The sequence below is a fragment of the Eumetopias jubatus genome, unplaced genomic scaffold (genome assembly GCF_037043125.1).
Source record: "Eumetopias jubatus isolate StellerSeaLion01/CBP00866 unplaced genomic scaffold, mEumJub1_p1.0 scaffold_2, whole genome shotgun sequence".
Classification (NCBI taxonomy): Eukaryota; Metazoa; Chordata; class Mammalia; order Carnivora; family Otariidae; genus Eumetopias; species Eumetopias jubatus.
This window is the reverse complement of record NW_028274808.1, coordinates 104146843-104167390: the sequence shown is the minus strand read 5'-3', so window position 1 is coordinate 104167390 and position 20548 is coordinate 104146843. Positions and strand designations below refer to the sequence as shown.

General features: G+C 35.8%; 1 protein-coding gene across 1 annotated transcript; it reads right to left on the bottom strand.

Annotated features, from left to right (window-relative positions):
* Nucleotides 1–14037: 14037 nt before the first annotated feature.
* On the bottom strand, nt 14038–17116 carry FABP2 (fatty acid binding protein 2). Its single transcript, XM_028087386.1, has 4 exons — nt 17050–17116; nt 15686–15858; nt 14412–14519; nt 14038–14088 (listed from the first exon to the last, which is right to left on the bottom strand). The coding sequence occupies exons 1-4, from the start codon at nt 17114–17116 to the stop codon at nt 14038–14040; spliced, it is 399 nt and encodes a 132-aa protein (XP_027943187.1).
* Nucleotides 17117–20548: the final 3432 nt, after the last annotated feature.

The following is a 20548-nucleotide window of genomic DNA, read 5'->3' as shown; positions in this document are numbered from 1 at the left end:
TGGGATACTCCACCCAACTATACTACATCAGTTGGTAACCCAGGAAGAGTAAAATAGTGTATTGACTTTAGAAAATGGAAAGAATGAGTTCATGAAGTTTTCAACATTGCCAAGTCACAAAGTAATCCTACACAAATTCCAGCTCAAAATAAATGAGGAGGCTGTTGCTCATTTAATAATGCTCATTCAATTGCATTATTCTGCCCTTCTTAACCTAGCAACTTGGAACCCTCGTAGAATGTGCTAGTTAGGCACTTTATTTATATCGCAAATCCCAGAAAGTCACTAAATGTAATTCCAGGGCTATTTTAATACGGTCATGGGTCCTAGAATCCAAACCCAGGGCTCTTACTCTACTGAATATTCTACAAGACATACTTAGAATGGCACATTCCCTCATTTTTTTTTTAAGATTTTATTTATTTATTTATTTGACAGAGAGAGAGGGAACACAAGCAGGGGGAGTGGGAGAGGGAGAAGCTTCCTAAAAGTGAGGTCCCCATTCCCTCACTTTTAGGTTGTTGCTCAAATATCACATACTCCAGTTATGTCCTTGAACACCCCATTTAAAATTGTACCCCCGGGGCGCCTGGGTGGCTCAATCATTAGGCGCCTGGCTTCGGGTGGGTCATGATCCCAGGGTCCTGGGATCGAGCCCCACATCGGGCTCCCTGCTCGGCGGGAAGCCTGCTGCTCCCTCTCCCACTCCCCCTGCTTGTGTTCCCTCTCTCACTGTGTCTCTCTCTGTCAAATAAATAAAATCTTTAAAAAAATAAAATAAAAAAAATTGTACCCCCAGTGTCACCCCTAGCACTCCCCATCCTTCTTCCTGGCTTTATTTTCTCCATAGCATTTATACCATCTAATGTACCATTTATTTTACTTCTTGTATATTATCCATATCCCCTCCATAAAGACAAGGATTTTTTGTTTTGTTTTGTTCGCTGTTTTGTCCCTAACAGCTAGATCAGCACCCGCATATAATAAATGCTCAACAAATATTTGCTGAATGATATTTCGGAAGAAAATTTACTTATGTAACCACATTAAATTAAATTGAATCTGGACTCTAGAACACAGAGACTCTAGAACCAATACAGACACTTACTGGCTGTTGACCTTGGCTAAGTTATATAACCACTCTCTGCCTCAGTTTCCTCATCTGTAAAATGAGAATAATAATACTAGTTCTTATTGTATAGAGTTGTTGTGAGGATTAATGTGAGCTGATTTTTATAAAGCACTTTGAACAATACTTAGCATATTGTAAACACCATTATGTGTTAACTTGTGGTAGTAAGAGTTGTTTTGAGCTGCCTCTGAATTAGTGGTAACTTGTGGTAGTAAGAGTTGCACTGAACTGATCTGAATTAGTGCTGTGTTCTGTGGATAAAACATTTATTTGTTTAGATCTTACAGTTTCCTGTTTGCATTTTGGAGCAAATTCGTATTTTGAAGATTTTATGGGCCCTGGGAACTAGCCTTTTCATGCAGCATTACAGATGAAAATAAGAATGAAAAGAATCTCGAATGGAAATTAGGCCTCTTGGAATTCTGGAAAGGCCATATCATCAGGCATTTTAGGAAAAAACAGGCCAATGAAAAATATATTTCAAGATACTATCTGCGTCTATGAGAGGCTACACTACTTCTCTGTAACATGTATTACCACTGTTTGTGTTTGTTCAGTGTCAATGTTCTACCTCTAGATTCTAACCTTCGAAGCTACATTCAAAACTCCATGGGAACAAAATAGATTTGTCTTGTTCACCACTAAAATTCATGGCACATCTGTCACATGGTAGGTGCTCAATTCATATTTGGTTAAAGAAATATGTACTCTTGGCCACCCAGGATCCAAGGAAGCTATGGTTAACAAGTTATACTTTTATCCACTAGAAGCAAGAATTTATTATGTCTGCCTCTAAGAACCTACATTCACACTCTTTTCTTCTATCCAGGGTTTTACTGAACTCAGTCATGACCCCCCCTTTGCCTCATGGCCTCAATTGTCTACCTTTTCCTTTGTGCCTTTGAACTTTTACCTATTGTTACTAGCTGATGACTTTCTCTGTGTATTGAAGTCAAATTTCCCAGGGAGAGACCCTAACTGGCTTAATTAATTAGTATTATTGGCCTTAGACAAAATTCTCATATTATAGGCTGCTCTCAAGTATTATAGATTGACTGCCCTTGGATCTTCTGGCCTAGTCGATATGGCCAGGGTAGTGGTGATCTGGTTCAGAATAAGGTTATCTCGGTATAAGGAATAACTAGGGCTGATTCCCTCAGTACAGCCTCTGTATATAAGTTCTCAGAATACAGGATGGTGAAGGCTGGCTTGCTGAGGCTGAGGCTGTTTAGCATGCCCCATTTATTCATTCAGTTACAATTACTGGTTACTCTATTGTTTACTATAATGTTAAAAGGGTATGGTGGGGGAAGGGGTAGAGATATAACCCTCTGTCCTAGCTCTCCTAGACCTCACAGACTAGTGGAAACAGTCAAGCAAATTGAATACCGAATAATGGTATGATATTGGTGAGCACCTCTTACTACGGAAACACAGAATGAACAGCCTGTAGGGACTGGGAGTGTGAAATAAGCTCCATCCTCACTCAGATTTTTCTGTTCTAAGGATGTGCTGAAGAGGAGTTCTGTGTCACATTTATGTCCTTTGATACCCTTGTTATCTTGATATCTTGTATAAAAAATTATCTAAAGCAAAACCAAGAAATGGCATTAAGCATATACTCCTTCACCTAAAGGACTTTTGTGTTTTTGTTTTAATTTTATTTTAGTAATCTCTAAACCCAACGTGGGGCTCAAACTCATGACCCCCAAGATCAAGAGTTGCATACTCTTCCTACTGAGGCAGGTAGGCGCCCTGGACTTTTGTTTTTGAGTGAAACAACAGAGTCTTTGGTTCTCAGATATTTTCTCCAGGGAGTGTAATGAGTGTATCAGAATTGTTTGAAAATAACCAGTTACAGCCCAGGAATCTGAAAGATATGTCCATAAACGGGGCTGAGATCCGGGGAGAATTTTATTGTTCTCCTGATTTCAGATTTCTGTTATTCTCCCTTCACAGCGGTTCTAACTAGTAATTACTGGACAGGTATTTAAGTTCCCTATTTTTTTTTTTTTTATTTGAGTATAGTTGACACACAATGCTACATTAGTTTCCGGTATACAATTTAGTGATTTGACAAGTTTATACATTATGCTAAATTCCCTCTCTTCTTTCTGGTAATCTAGATATTGTAGAAGGGAGGGCTTGTGATAACCCTTCATTCTGATAGAATTCTTAGTGGGGGTAGATATTCTATGATGAGAAGCCCCCTGGAACACTATTCTTTTTCGGTAACTTATTAATTTTCTCCATGTCCCCTAACTTTCTACATCTTCTGCCACTGCCTTGCTTTCTCTTTTTTTCCCAATCAATTCTCCAGTAATGTCTGCTTTACCCAATAGCCTGAAGGTAGGTCATTGGGCTTGAAGGTCATAGATATATACCACCTTACACATTAGCATATACTGAATATAAAAATGTAAATCTACCTACCCCTAAATGACCAGTTTTAAAGATGATGATGATATTCTAGGTATTCCAATTCAGACCTAAGATGAACCTGAGAATTTGAATTCATTCGATGAAGTTCTTAATGGTGTTCCTCATTGAACATTTGATTTCTGGCACATAGTTACTTTTTAAAAATTGTTTTTTTGGTTGAATCAAGGAAAACAGTTGTAAGGGATTGTTCAGGAGGATATAAGAGGTCTTTGTTATTACTTTAGTTTGGAAGTTGGAACTGTGGAAGCACTTAATAATTATTATTTTTAGCTGCAAAATCTGTTCACTCAAACCATTCTAGATCACCCTTTGGCAATGAAATGCAAAGACCCTGCTTTGGAAGTCTGTGAAAGAGTTCATGACATTGACCAGTAGATGGCAGTGTTATACTATAGTTCAGAGAAAGCAAGCGGCAGAAGGTAAAGAAACATTTCGTAAATTGAAGTATCCATCCACAGTGCCCTTCTTCCCCTCCTGATCCCCCCCAAAACCCCTCCCACTTACTTTCTACCCCAGACAGCTATCTTACCCACCCAAACACCCCTTTTTAGGTTCCCAGGGATCTCTTGCTGCCAGTCTCTATTTACTCACAGGAAATAGCTTTTACACTTATTCACAGTCAGCTCATAGGAACAGGGCCAGCTACATAATTTGCAGGGCTCAGTGTAAAGTGAAAATGTGGCCTTCTTGTTCACAATTTATTGAGAGTTTTAAGACAGTAACAGCAGCACTTTAAACCAAACACAAAGGCCCTTCTGAGCCTGCAAAGGGCGTACATGCAGGAAGCCAGCTATGCGTTATGAACTTCAAAGATCTCTTTCTCTGCCCACTCCTCCCTCTGTTATTGCAATGCTGTCCTGTGACATACACCAAAGGGCTACTCAAAGGAAGAATCATTGAATGTTATTCAGACATCATAGAATTTTCTTTTTTCTTTTTCTTTTTTTTTTTTAAGTAAGCTCCACACACAGCATGGAGCCCAATGCGGGGCTTGAATTCACAACCCTGAGATCAAGACATGAGCTGAAATCAAGAGTCAGATGCTTAAACAACCGAGCCACTCAGGAACCCCCAGACATCATAGAATCTTAGTACTGTGAAAGAATTAGAGATCATCTAGTCCAATTGCCTTATTTTAAAGATGACTAAACTAGGGCACTTGGCTGGCTCAGTCAGTAGAGCATATGACTTTTGATCTAGGGGTCATGAGTTCAAGTCCCACATTGGGCAGAGAGCCTACTAAAAAAAAAAAAAAAAAGATTGAATTCAGTTCTGGAGAGATGAAGTGGTTCACCCAAAGTCCCCAGCTAGTTATATCACAGGTTGGACCAGAAGTAAGGGTTCTCACCTGCCAGGCCAAAGCTCACCCTACCACAAAGGCTTGGTGAGGGGTATTTTGAGAAAAGTGTTGTCCTGTCTATTCCGTCAAGGCTACTTTGGGGCACCTGGGTGGCTCAGTCGTTGAGCGTCTGCCTTCGGCTCAGGTCATGATCCCAGGGTCCTGGGATCGAGTCCCGCATCGGTCTCCCCGCTCCGCGGGGAGCCTGCTTCTCCCTCTGCTTCTCTCTCTGTCTCTCATGAATAAATAAATAAAATCTTTAAAAAAAAAGAAGACTACTTTGTTCTGTTTTCTCTACAAGAGAAGGGTGCAGGCTCATATTACTTAGATTTATTGAATACCAGCTATATGCTAGGCACCATGTTAAATATTATATATATATTGTATATTATATATATTACATATTATGCCTCAATTAAAAACAACTAAAAACAATCACAGAAAATCATTACTATTTTCCTCACTTTTCAAGTAAAAAAACTGAAGCTCAGAACTTGACTTTTAGTAAGTAGGAAGACAAGAATTTAAGCAAGTCTATAGGATTCCAAAACCCATTTTCTTTTTACACATCATTCCTGAGTTCTAGAAATGCTGAGTTAGCCTGTATTTCCTGAACGTTGTCTTTTTGGCCGGCCCTAGATGATCTTGGGGACTCTTACTAGACTTTCTATTCTCTTAAACTTTGTCAAGCTTGCTCCTGCCTTAGGGCCTTTGCTCCAGGGCTTTTCCTCCACTTGGGATTATTCCCCTGGACAATCCATGAAAACAGGAATGCATGTCAGCTAAATAGGGGACCTGATTGTGGGCCACTGTGAGGAGATGGGCTTTTTCTCTGAATGAAATGGGAGACACTGCAGTGTTTTGCTGGAGTGACATGTTGAAAAGAGACTAAGGGGGTAAGGAAGGGAAGGTAGAAATTGGGAGGCTTTTTAGGGGAGTTACATTAATCTAGGGGAAAGATAATGGTGATTCAGATGAAGATGATAGCAGTGCAGGTGATGGGAAAGTCTTGGCTTCTGGAGTTATACATGTATTTAAGTATGATAATTTTAACTTTGTGTTATGGATAATTTTAAATATGTACAAAGGTAGGGAGAAAAGTATAATGAATTCCCATGTTCCTACTAGGCACCTAATGAAACTATCCTGTGTTAGGTACTTTCCAACAACTGTAACAATTATTAACTTGTAACCAATCTTGTTGAACATATTACACACCCCGCTCCCCATCTCCCCAATTTGAAGCAAATCTCAGACAATATATTTCATGTGTAACTATTTCAGCTTTTACTACTCCACTTACTTCTGACTACCCTTCTTTTTGCTTTCTGCTTGTTCATTCTTTGGCATACTCTTGGCTTTTTACTCACGGTCTACCCTCTTTGTCCTCTTTAAACGTTTTTCATTTCTACCAATTACAAATTTTGTATTCTCAAATTCAGACTCCCTGAAGAAAGTTTTTCTTTTCTTTCTTTCTTTCTCTCTCTCTCTCTTTTTTCTTTCTTTCTTTCTTTCTTTCTTTCTCTCTTTCTCTCTCTCTTTCTTTCTCTCTTTCTTTCTTTCTTTCTTTCTCTCTTTCTCTCTCTCTTTCTTTCTTTCTTTTCTTTCTTTCTTTCTCTCTTTCTTTCTTTCTTTCTTTCTCTCTCTCTCTCTCTTTCTCTCTCTCTCTTTCTTTCTTTCTTTCTTTCTCTCTCTCTCTCTCTCTCTCTCTCTTTCTTTCTTTCTTTCTTTCTTTCTTTCTTTCTTTCTTTCTTTCTTTCTTTTCCTTTCTTTTCTTTCTTTCTTTTTAATGTAAGCTCTATGCCCAACGTGGGGCTTGTACTCACAACCCCAAGAGTTGCGTGCACTACTGACTGAACCAACCAGAGGCCCCAAGAGAGGTTCTTCTAGGTTCAGGTAGTTGTATTGTTGTCTCTGCACAGAAGTTATAAACTGGCCAAATTATGATAGATTGGCTGTTCTTGAGTCTGGCCCCCTCTCTCGGTCAGTCAAGTTGGCATAATATTAAGGTCAGTTTTTCAAAGAGGGGTGATGGCAATGGCACTCCATTAGCAAACAATCAGCAGATCTCTAATACTAATAAATAGTGGAAATGTAATACTGGAAAGGATATAAATTGAAAAAATGTGAGACTGCAATAAAGCGAGAAATCGGTAAGTACCTAACCACTTAATTGCCATTATTGTACTGTCTGACTTGATTCATTTAGAGTGCTGTTCTTGAGTGCCACTAAGGAATTAAGGGGCATTTTTTTTCTTAAGGTATTTTTGTTTATAACAGGCTGAGTAATAGTGTAGATCATAATGTACTGGATTGAAAGTCAAAAGGTACATTTAATTCTTGTGTTCATTATGGACTCTGTACAACATTGGACAAGCTAATAAACTTTGTGCTATAGCTTTTCTACTTTCAAATGAGATTAATACCTGCCCTTTTCCTATTTCACATATGGAGACAAGATGAGAGAGATAGAAGTACTTTGAACATTTATTTTTTAAAGAAGTAAAAATCTAAGTAATAGCCATTTTCTATGTAAAGTTTTTAATGCAGTTATAAAATGAACAGTGGATTTCATTTCTTACTTTTGCAAATGATTACATATTCTCTAATCTATTTCTTTTCATCATGTCCTCAAATGTGTTTCTTCCCACACTGTAATGTATCTGCCATATGTACATACCACTTAGAACAGTGCCTGACACTTGGTAAGAACTATAGAAATGTTAGCTATTACCTTCATCAGTATGAAAAAGAATTATTCAAAACAAAAGTTCATAGAGTTAAATGCTGAAAAAGTTGACTCCCCTCCCCACCGTGTAATACCCACCTTCTTAAAATGTAATTGCTTGAAGTATATAACATAGCGCACCGTGTGAGAATATGAAGAAAATAAAACTTTTGGGACCCTAGCCAACTGTTAGAATCAGTGTTTATGGAAAAAAAAGGGGGGGGAGGAGGTGGCAGTTGAAGGTGACAATTTTGGTATCTGATAGCCCAGTTGTTCTCAAAGACTGCTTTGTTCTCAAAGACCCCAAGAACCGCTTGGGAGCTTTCTGAAATCTCTGGTTCCATTTGCAGAGATTCTATCTAGTCGGTTAACAGTGGAGATCAAGAAAGCAAAAAAAAAAAATTAAGTTTCTCTGGTGATCCTGATTCTTAGCCAGGCCTGGGAATCACTAGTGTAGAAAAATATAATAGAATTCTTTAACTTAGTACATCATTTATTTCCTATCATTTTATTCCAAGTGATATTTATGGGGAAATATACATATCTACACCCAGAGAAGGAGACTAGGAAGATACTTACCAAAATCAGAATTGTGATTATCTCTGGATTATAGGTTTATGGAAATATTTATTTTGCGATTGCTTTTCTTATTTCTGAGTTCTGGTTGAGCATGTTATTTTTATAATAATAGATGTTTCTAAGGAAAATATTTACAACCAGTGCAAGATTTATTTTTATTGAGGTATAATTGGCATACAATAGCCTATTAATTTAAGGTATACATCATAGTGAGTCCATATTTTTTATACATTATGAAACGATCCCCATAGTAAGTCTAGTTACTCTCACCATACAAAGCTAATACAGTATTATTGATTATATTCCCTTTGTGTACATTACATTCTTACAACATTTATTTTATAACTGGAAGTTTGTCCCTGTTAATTTCCTTTACCTATTTTGCCCACCTCTCAACACCTACCCACTCTGGTAACCAATAGTTTATTTCCTGTATCTATAACTGTTTCTGTTTATTTTATATGTTTCTTTGTTTTATTTCTTAGATTCCACATATAAGTGAAATCAAAATGGTATTTGTCTTCCTCTGTCTGACTTATTTCATTTAGCATAATACCCTCTAGGTCCACCCATGTCACAAGATTTCATTCTTTTTTATGGCTGAGTAATATTCCACTCTGTATATATGTCTGTATGTGTGTGTACCACATCTTATTTATCCATTCATCTATTTATAGGTTGTTTCCATATCTTGGTTATTGTAAATAATGCTGCAGTGAACGTGGAGGTGTCTATATCCCTTCAAATTGGTGTTTTTGGGTTTTTTTTGGATAAATACCAAGAAGTGGAATTGCTGAGTCATATGGTAGTTCTATTTTTAATTTTTGAGGGGAACCTCCATGTTCTTTTCTACATTAACTGCACCAGTTTACATTCCCACCAACAGTGTATGGGGGTTCCCTTTTCTCCACATCCTGGCTAACACTAATTTTTTGTCTTTTTAATAATAACCAATCTGATGGGAGGTAAATGTGAGGTAAAATTGTGGTTTTGATTTGCAGTTCCCTGATTTGTATTTCCCTGATGTTGAGCATCTTTTCATGTGCCTATTGGCCATCTGTAAGTCTTCCTTGGAAAAATCTCTATTCAATTTCTCTGTCCAATTTTAAATCAGGTTGTTTGGGTTTTTTTCTTTTATATTAAGTTGTGTAAACTATATGTATTTTGAATATTGACCCCTTATCAGATGTATGATTTGCAGATATCTTGTCCCATTCAATTGGTTGCCTTTTCATTTTGTTGATGGCTTTCTTCTCTGTGCAAAAGCTTTTTACTTTGATACAATACCATTTATTTATTTTAGCTTTTGTTGCTGACTAGTCCCCCCCCCAAAAAAAAAAATGTTGCTAAGACCAATGTCAAAGGGTTCACAGCCTATGTTTTCTTCTAGGAGTTTTATGGTTTCAGGTCTTGCATTCATGTCTTTAATACATGATGTGAGATAGTGGTCCAATTTCTTTTGCATGTAGCTGTCCAGTTTTCCCAACAACATTTATTCAAGAGACTGTCTTGCCTACTTTGAAGAGAGTGTTCTTGCCCACTTTGTCATAGATTAATTGACCATATAAGCATGGGTTTATTTCTGGGCTCTCTAGTCTATTCCATTAATCTATGTGTCTATTTTTGTGGCAGTACCATACCATTTTGATTACTATAGCTTTGTAGTATAGTTTGAAGTCAGGGAGCATGATACCTCCAGCTGTGTTCTCCTTTCTCAAGATTGCTTTGGCTATTTGGGATCTTTGTCATTTCAAATAAATTTTAGGATTTTTGTTTTGTTATGTTTTAGTTCTATGAAAAATCCCCTTGCTATTTTGATGGGGATTGCTTTGAATCTGTAAATTTCTTTGGGTAGCATAGAGATTTAAACAATACTAACTCTTCCAATCTATGAGCACTGTGTATCTTTCCATTTGTTTGTGTCAGCTTCAACTTCTTTCATACTGATGATGATGATCATGATGTCTTACAGTTTTCAGAGTATAGGTCTTTTACCTGTTTGGTTAAATTTATTCCTAGGTATTTTATTCTTTTTGATGCAATTGTAAATGGATTGTTTCTTTCCCTTTCTGATAGCTTGTTAGTATATAGAAATGCAACTGATTTCTGTATATTAATTTTGTATCCTGCAAGTATACTGAATTCATTTATTAGCTCCAATAGTGCTTAGGATTTTCTGTATATAGTATCATGTCATCTGTAAATAGTGACACTTTTACTTCTTCCTTTCCAATTTAGATGCTTTTTATTTCTTTTTCTGGCCTAATTGTTGTAGCTAGGATTTTCAATACTATGTTGTATAAAAGTGGCAAGAGTAGGCATCCTTCTTCCTGATCTTAGAGAAAAAAACTTTCAGCTTTTCTCTGTTGAATATAATGTTGTGGGTTTGTCATATATGGCCTTTATCATGTTGAGATACATTTCTTCTATACCCACTTTAAGAGTTTTTATCATAAATGGATGCTGAATTTTGTCAAATGCTTTTTCTGCATCAATTAAGTTGATCATATGATTTTTATCCTTTGTTTTTTTTTCTGTAGTGTATCACATTGATTGATTTAAGGAAGCTGAACCACCCTTGTATCCCTGAAATACTGTACCCTGAAATCCCACTTGATTGTGGTATATGATCTTTTTCATGTGTTGTTGAATTTAGTTTGCTAGTGTTTTGTTGAGGATTTTTGCGTATGTGTCCTTTAAGGAATATATGCCTATAATTTTCTTCTTTTCTTGTATCTGGTTCTGGTATTGGGTAATTCTACCTTTGTAAAATGAGTTTGGAGGCATTCCTTCCTCTTCAATTTTTCTGGGATAATTTGAGAAGGATAGGTACTAACTCTTTTTTAAATGTTTGGTAGAACTCACCTGTAACAACATCTGGTTCTGGACTTTTGTTTGTTGGGAGTTTTTAAATTACTGATTCAATTTCATTACTAGTAATCAGTCTACTTGAGTTTTCTGTGTCTTTATGATTTGGTCTTGCAAGGTTGTGTATTTCAAGGAATTTATTCATTTCTTCCAGGTTTTCCATTTTGTTGATGTATAAGTGTTCATAGTAGCCTCTTGTGATCCCTTATATTTCTGTGGTGTCAGTTGTGACTTCTCTTTCATTTCTGATTTTATTTGGGCCCTCTGTCTTTTTTCTTGATGACACTGGCTAGAGATTTATTGATTTTGTTTACCTTTTGAAGAACCAGCTTTCAGTTTCATTGATCTTTTGTATTTTTTCATCTCTATTTCATTTATTTCCACTCTGATCTTTATTATTTCCTTCTTTCTACTAACTTTGGGCTTTGTTTGTTATCTTTATTCTTTTTCTAGTTCATTTAGGTGTAAAGTTAGATTGTTTATTTGGGATTATTTTTGTTTGTTTCTTGAGGTAGGCCTGTCTCACTATGAACTTCCTTCTTAGAATTGCTTTTTGCTGTGTCACACGAATTTTGAAACATTGTGTTTCCATTTTCAAGGTGTTTTTAATTCTCTTTCTTTCTTCACTGACCCACTGATTGTTTAGTAGCATGTTGTTAGTCTCCACATGTTTGTGTTTTTTCCAGTTTTCTTCTTGTAATTAATTTCTAGTTTCATGTTGTGACCAGAAAAGATGCCTGTCATGGTTTTAATCTTCTTGATTTTACTGAGACTTGTTTTGTGGCCTAACATTGTGGTCGATCCTGGAGAATAGTCCATGTATAATTGTAAAGAATGTATATTCTGTAGTTTTTAGATGAAGTGTTCTGTATAAAACTGTAAAGTCCTTCTGGTTTAGTGTGTTGTTTTTTGGGTCACTGTTTCCTTATTATTATTATTATTATTATTATTTTTGCCTGGGTGATCTATGTATTGATGTAAGTAGGGTGTTAAGGTCCCCTATTATTATTGTATTACTGTCAGTTTCTCTATGTCTGTTAATATTAGCTTTATATATTTAGGTGCTCTGATGTTGGGTACATTTATATCTACAAATTAATTGATTCTTGGATCGACCCCTTTATCATTATGTAATGTCCTTCTTAGTCTTTTGTGACAGTCTTTGTTTTAAAGTCTATTTTATCTCCAGGGCACCTGGGTGGCTCAGTCGGTTAAGCATCTGCCTTCAGATCAGGTCATGATCCCGGAGTCCTGAGATCGAGCCCCATGGTGGGCTCCCTGCTCAACGAGGAGTCTGCTTCTCCCTCTCCCTTTGCCCCTCCCCATGCTACTTCTCTTGAACTCTCTCTCGCTCATTCTCTCTCCCAAAATAAATAAATAAAATACTAAAAATAATAAAGTCTATTTTATTTGATATGATTATTGCTATTCTTTCTTTTCATTCCCATTTACATGGAATATTTGTTTCCATCTCTTCACTTTCAGCCTGTGTGTCTTTGATCTGAAGTGAGTCTCTTGTAGGCATCATATTTGTAGTCTTCTATTTTTATCCATTCAGCCAACCTATGTTTTCTTATTGGAGCATTTAGTCCATTTATATTTAAAGTAATTATTGATGAGTATGTACTTATTGCCATTTTGTTAATTGTTTCCTGGTTATTTTTGTAGTTTTTCTCTGTTTATTTCTTCCTCTCTTTGTCTTCTCCCCTGTAGTTTGATGGTTTTCTTTAGTGTTATGTTTGGGTTCTTTTCTCTTTATTTTGTGTGTATCTATTGTAGGTTTTAGGCTTGTGGTTACCATGAGGTTTATCTATGTTGATCTATATATATATATATAGCATTTTTTAAAAAAAGATTTTATTTATTTGACAGAGAGAGACACAGCAAGAGAGGGAACACAAGCAGGGGGAGAAGGAGAGGGAGAAGCAGGCTTCCCTCTGAGCAGGGAGCCCAATGTGGGGCTCGATCCCAGGACCCTGGGATCATGACCTGAGCCGAAGGCAGATGCTTAATGACTGAGCCACCCAGGCGCCCCTATGTAGCAGTTTATTTTAAGCTGATAGTCACTTAAGTTTGAATGAACCTAAAAGCACTTCCTTTTTTACCTCTCCCCATGTTTTATGTTTTTGATGTCATATTTTATAACTTTTTTTGTGTGTATTTTTTAACTACTTAGGTAGTTATAGTTATTTTTACTATTTTTGGTTTTTAACCTTCATACTAGCTTTTAAGTGGCTGATCACTGCCTTGACTATATGTTTGCTTTACTAGTGAGATTTTTTTTCTTTTATATATTTTCTTATTTCTAGTTATGGCATTTTCTTTTCCAGTTAAAGAAGATCCTTTAATAGTTCTTGTAAGGCCGGTTTAGTGGTGATGACCTCCTTTAGCTTTTGCTTGTCCGGAAAGCTCTTTTTCTCCCCTTTAATTTTGAATGATAACCTTGTAGGGTAGAGTATTCTTGGTTGTAAGTTTTTCCCTTTTAGCACTTTAAATATATCCTGCTATTCCCTTTTGGCTTACAAAGTTTCTGCTGAAAACTGATGACCAGTGTAGGATTTTAAAGAACCCCATGCAGTCTGTTTTTTTAGTTTACCAAATGTGGAAAAAAACAACAACAACAACCATATAGTCTATGGCACATAGCTTTTTTTTTTTTTTTTAAGGAGAAGCTACTTATAAAACAATGTGGAGACAAAATTTATTCATCTGTGTTAAAAAATGGCACAAATTCTTTTAGAACACCAATACAGCAATAAATGTACATCTTAGGGAATGTAAAACAAATTAAATCCTAATTAGCTTTTACTTGTTTTGCCTTGGTCAGATTAGAAATGTGAGTCACTGGTTATGTTTACAAAAGGACTAATCAGAGAGAGAAAAACAGTTTTATTACAATATAGATTTTCCATTCAATTTGTGTTCTGGGCTGTGCTCCAAGAACAAAGTTCATTCCTTTTTGAAGATCCTCTGGGCTTTTACTCCTTCATATGTGTAAGTCTGAAAGATGTTAACAAACATAGAAGAAATTGACATTAAGATTTAAAGCTTAATTAAGAAAAATATTAGTATTATTATAGCTTTGAAATGATTATAGTATTTTTTTCTTAGTCTTTATAGCAACATTTTATACAGATACAGGATATACCCACTAAAACACATTTTTTTGTTTTTAGTCACATTTTTAGTTAAAATAAGTAAGATTTATGAGAAAAATAATAGTTTATTTGTCGAATATATAACTCAGCAATCACAAATATAAAATTATTATTATGTAATTATTTTTGTCTTTAGGAAATAGCTGTGATCTTTTTACCACTCACCTGAACCAATTCACCAGCTATAATTTCTCGGATAGCATTCAGTTCATTTCCATTGTCTACCCGTCTGAATTTTCCAACAAGTTTATTTCCTTCTAGGTTCCAAGTACCCTATAAATGTAAAATAATAATAAATAATAATAATAATAACAAATAGCTTTTTTAAGGGTCTTACATATGTTAGGCACTGTTCTGAGTATTATAGATCTACTTCTTCAGTCTTCACAATGACCTTATGAAGTAGGTATTACTGTCTCCATTTTATGGTTGAGAAAACTGGGACACAATAATTTACCTAAAGTCATAGAGCCAGGATTGAACCTAGGCTTTTGGGGCTCTAGATTATATGTTGGTAACCCTTATGTTTGTCTCACTCAGTTGTTTCCAAATGCTAAATTTTAAGGTAGATGAGCAATGTTTCCTTTTTCTAAATCTTTCATGTTAAAAAGAGTATCCTAAATTTAGTCATGGTTCAAGTTAGTTTCATGGAGAGCCTAACAACACTGTGTATGTTTTAATTTTATAATGGTTGTAATAATTTAAAAATGGCCATTGGGATGCCTGGCTGGCTTAGTTGATGGAGCATGCAACTTTTGATCTTGGGTTGTGGGTTCAAGCCCCATGTTGGTTGTAGAGATTGCTTACAAATAAAGTCTTTAAATAAATAAATAAGTAAATGGCCATAAATGAAAAATATTTGACAGTTTGTCATTACAAACATATAGTTTAACTAGAAAATCCTGAGGACAAAAAAGTTTTTAAAAAATCAGTTGAAAAATACGACAATCTAAAATTTTTTATTTTAAACATTAAAAGGTATATTCCCAATGACCTACAATGTAGCATGCATCAGACTTTTCCATTTGGTCACCCATTAATTAATTAATTTATTTATTTATTTTGTTATGTTAGTGTATTTATTAAATGATTATTAAGTTTAAGTTAGATAAATCTAAAAGCTTTTGGTGCTATCAGGTATGTAAAGTTGAAAACACTGAGCTTTAGTTTTCCTTATGAATAATAGGTCTATATTTAATAATCCAAAGGATGTTTTTCTAATTCTTAGTGTTCAATCCAGGTTATTTACAGATGTATGAAAATAAAAACATTAGACTTAGATATCCTGCCAATTTGTGCAATATATAATGTGGATAAATTCTATTGGCTGCTTCAGTAAATGAAGGAGGCTTAACATTAAACATCCAGTGACAGAAAAGAGATTATTTTAGTATTGTGTAGAAAAATCAAGAATGTATTGCTTGTAAAAAGTATCTTACACTGAGTTCAGTTCCATCTGCTAGGCTGTAATTAAAAGTGACACCAAGCTCAAAAACAATTTCAATGGTACGAAAACTGCTTGATTCTTTGACGGTGAATTTATTTCCTTCTTGTGTAATTGTCAGTTTCAAATTGTCATGAGCTGCAAGCTTCCTTTTCACCATATTAACACCTGCAAAGCAAAAGATGTTGGAGAAAATAAAGTCAAAATGCCATAGAAAGTGTTTATTTCAACAAGTTCTGTTTTATTTATTTGTTTATGTACATTTTGAGGGTGGGAAGGAAAACTTGATAGCATTGCCTTGGTACAAGAGCATTCAGATTGCTTCTTACAGAAAAAATTCAAGCTTAGTCAGATCAAGAATAGTGATTCAAGTTAGGTTTCCAAAACTTATGAAAAATTAAATGAAAAACAGAATTGTAGAATCGTACAACTGAGTAATTTTAAAATAATTATCAAACTTTATGCTTCAGTGTTAAACTAAATTCCAGAAATGTCAAACAAAGGATTAAATATATTAATATATTTACAAGGAACTTTAATTCTGCATAAACAGTATTTTTAAACATTTTTTGACTTTCCATAATGGCTTTAAAATTTTGAACTTCATAATTCTCTTTGCTTTTTGTGGCATTTCTGACTATCACAAAAATGAGAAAATTGGCAAAGATTGCAGTCAAATTCGTTATTGTAAGAATGTGCAAATCCCATAAATTTCAACATGGAATTCTGAACTATAGGATATAATTGATGCAAATTTTGTTTTGGGGGAATGACTCCAATTTGTTTGCACATCTCACACAGTGTATGAGCTGCCAGAGTATTGGAATAGATATTAAATTTGTTAAATTAAAACCCGCATAGAAACCACATGGAATCATGAGATTATTCCCAAATTTATGTCAGAGGAAATGAGAATTACGTCTAATTTATTTAGAGCTGTGAATCATGATAGAACTTTTTTTCCCATTACTTTACTGTATGATCTTTGTTTTTCCATCCGCTAAAATTCAACGTTTTCAAGTTTTCATTATGCACTGCCCTTTTTTACTTTCTAAGCCAAAAAAAAAAAAAAAGTAAGTTTTCAATGATACAGGCACAATCAGCAGTTGAAGAGTGAGTGAATCATATCTGGATCTCTTTTGTTTCAGAGAACTCAGTCTTTTTTTCCCACTAGTGAAACTGTAGTTTTCCTAATATGAGAAGTGAGAATATTGTTTTCCCTACTCTGAGCCTCACACATTTTGGATCCTCACCACCAGAACAGGAGCCATTCCCTAAACCCTGAGGTTTAGAAGGAATTAGAAGGAAAAATGTCTGTGAAGAACAAAATAACAAGTCACTAAAGAATTAAGCCCTTACCCATTTTTTCCATGAACTTGTCATAGTTCTCATTCCGGTCTATCTTCCAAGTACCATCAAGAGCCATGATCTCCAGTTGAGTCAGCCTCTAAGCAATCAGAGATTCAGGTCTGTCCTTAGGAGAAAATTTATTCTATTTCTTATCTTAGAACCAACTTCATACTGTGATGTGGAAGTTTAAAGTTTAAAAGGTCACTTAACTACATAATGCCCAGCCATTGCGGTTTATCTTTCTATAAATTTCTTAGTTCCTCTCTGGAAATTCAACTGAATTACAGTTGACCCTTGGACAACATGGGTTTGAATTGCATGGGATTTTTTTCAATAAATACAGTACAATATTGTAAATGTATTTGTTTTTCCTTATTTTTTAAATATTTTCTCTAGCTTTCTTTAGTCTAAGACTACAGTATGTAATACATATGACATACAAGATGTGTATTAATTGACTGTTTATGTTATCAGAAAGACTTCCGGTCAACAGTGGACTATTAGTGTTTAAGTTTTTGAGGAGTCAAAAGTTATACAAGAATTTTTGACTGCGTGGGGGGGGGGTGGTTGGTGCCCCTGACCGCCCCCCCCATGTTGTTCAGGAGTCAACTATAAAACATGATAAACAATACCTATTCTATCGCAAACTACAACTTGTGAGTACATTTATTTCAGGAACTAGAATGCGTTCTCTCTTAAAATAGGTTTTCTGCTTATAAGTTCAAAGTGCTCACTACATTGGAGGTAACACAATTTAGAACATATATCAAATAACATCTGGGAAATGAGACAATTAATGACCTATCCCTTTTTTACAATAACAATTACCTTGTAAAGTAAGATTTTATGACCAAATATAAATAAAAAGTTAAAGTTAATATGATATTGAGACTGAAGGTTTATTTATTTTACTAATACGTTCTTTTGCATTGTGCTTTTGGGTTGCCAGGAGTTTGGTAAATATCCTGACACCTGGTACGGTCCACAACCCAGGGGTGCTCACTGGGGTTTTTGTTTTGGTCTTGAATGATGATAGGCAGCTGAGAAAAATTTTAAGAGGTAGAAATGTAGCTGGATAACCCAAAAACTTCCGTTAGAGAAACAGTCAGTTTTAAACCTCGGCCGTGTACAGAGAAAACAAAAACCAGATATCAGCCATGCCATTAATTAAAACCATTCCTTTGTTTTACCCTTTTTCCCTCTCATCCCCAATCCTGGGGCAATCAGAAGCTCAAAGTCAATATGTATGTGGGACGAGACTATGGAGGATAGCCTAAAAGGTAAAAAGTAAAGGAGGTCACCATATCTCTCCCTTCCCCCACTGCAGGCTTTCAGCCTGGAGCAGGACTGAGCTGGTAGAGGAAACACATTAACTTATTATGAAGTGCAGAGTTTTGGTTATTAACTAGTCTGAATATATCACTTGCTAAAAAGAGACCAGTATTGTGAATAAATGTGACCAAAGAAACTCTTATTAACTCAAGGTCAGCAGAGAAACTAAAGAGCATGCCCAACATTTCATTCAGGGTTACAGGAAGGATGTATCTAATGCATTCGAACAGGAAATTGGGGAAATAGAATTAAGTTTTTAATTTTTTTTTTTTTTAAGTAGGCTTCATGCTGGGCATGAACTCACAGGGCTTGAACTCACAACCCTGAGATCAAGACTGAGCTGAGATCAAGAGTCAGACGCTTAACCAACCAAGTCACCCAGGCGTCTCTAGTTTTTAATTTTGATTGTATCCATTGGGCACACTTTTTCAGTGGAGTTGCCTACTTATTATTTTATCAAGTAAACACATTAAAAAGCTAACTACCTTCCACTAGCTCCATTATTTCATTAAGAGAGAAAAAGACATCAAAACCGAGAGAGAGAAAGGGAGAGGGGTGCTGGGGAAGAGAGATTGTAATTTTAGAATACTAGAAGTCCTTTACCTTTGTAACTAACTTTATGAAAAAAAATTGATCACTTTGTTTTTCTCCCTTTTATCAAAGATAGTGAAAACTCATTATTTGGGAACCATAACCCTAGTATACTTCCATTTAAGAAGGGAACATAATAGGATCAGGTAAGCAAATAGCACTTGGACTCATGCCAACCGACTAACAGAATGGACATGTTAAACTTTTCAGTCTTCCACTTATCAGTGGCAATATCCTAATTTAAAGTCAGGAGTCCCTGTTGTCTGTAGAGTGGCACCCTTGGATTTTTTAAATGAGTAGATCAAATTTTTAACATTATACTTTTCCAGTTTCCCAATTCTGTAGCTTCTGAATTCTTACCACTCAACTGGACCCCACCTAGAAAAGATTATATAGAACCTATAGACCAAGTTCCCTGCAGACCTCTCCTACTGATGATACAATTGGACCATCTGGCTGAGGGCTGACCCAGTTCTTTATTTTCTTCTCTGATAAAGCTAGAAGACTAAGGGTCCTGCAGCTGGGGAGAATGGGTGGATTAGGTATGTGTGCGCAGATCCTCTCTCTCTCTCTCTCTAGGCTCATAGTCCACGTTAGTCACGGAGTGGTATGGAAGAAGTGGGAATCAACAGAAGCTCCTGGTGATGCCTATCCCATTCCTGCAGGGGATTGTACAAATTACATTCCTAACATGGCTTACGAAGCCCCTACTCATATCTCTAGTCTCTTGCCATTCCTTACTGTGTCCTCCAAGGTCTAAACACACTACACTTCTTTCAGTCTCTGGTCTCCTGAATGTGCATGCCTTCTGTTGCTTAAGGTCCCAGCTTGGTCATTGACTGCTCTGAGAAGCCTGTCCTAAACTACCACGAGTGCATCAGGTAAGCCTGCTTCTCCCAAATGTAATGACCTTCTAAAAGTCTCATAAAAGTCATAAAAGACAAAAACAGCTGATTCATGATAGCCAAGGAAATATTAGTATCATCATGAAGACCAGAAACATCATGAGGAAGGGCAGTACACTGTTTCAAGCTCATCTCAAAAAAATAGCTTTCTAGAGATCACAGAAAAACCCTTTCACTGCCTTGTATAGTAGGAGGAAACATTTTTCTAGAGTAATTAAAAAAATACATCATTTATGGAAAACAGCATTTTCTGGCCTCTTCTAATCACCTCAGAATTTCAATCTCAACTTGTTTAACTTTTACATGCCAGAGAAAACTAGTGGTCTCTATCAGGCCCTTGTAAGAGAGGGATTTGAGGGACCAATGCAAGGAGAAACAAGACGTTTTAAGATTACTGTCCAATGCCTAGCAGTGAATGGGGAATGAGAAAGAATTTTAGTGTTTGCCTACAGAAACCACTTCATTCTGTTTTAACTGTAATCTTCTAAATTTTGGAAATATTAAGACCTGTTAAATTATATCTTAGATTTTGCACCTGACATGGCTGTTTGGTTTTCTTCCAGAAAGACTGTAGAGTTATAGCAGTGCATAGCAGGACTTCTGCCATAAAATGGCCAGTGTGGCTCGCTGATTGTCCTTAATAACAGGACAGCCATTTTATGGGATCCACATGTGTCAGT

Bases quoted from the DNA above. Each gene is read 5' to 3' on its own strand.
- FABP2 (XM_028087386.1), bottom strand. From the start codon at position 17,116: ATGGCTCTTGATGGTACTTGGAAGATAGACCGGAATGAGAACTATGAC. The intron at 15,859-17,049 runs GTAAGGGCTTAA...TTTGCTTTGCAG, and splicing joins CAAGTTCATGGAAAAAATGG to GTGTTAATATGGTGAAAAGG. The intron at 14,089-14,411 runs GTGAGTGGTAAA...AACATCTTTCAG, and splicing joins TAGCTGGTGAATTGGTTCAG to ACTTACACATATGAAGGAGT.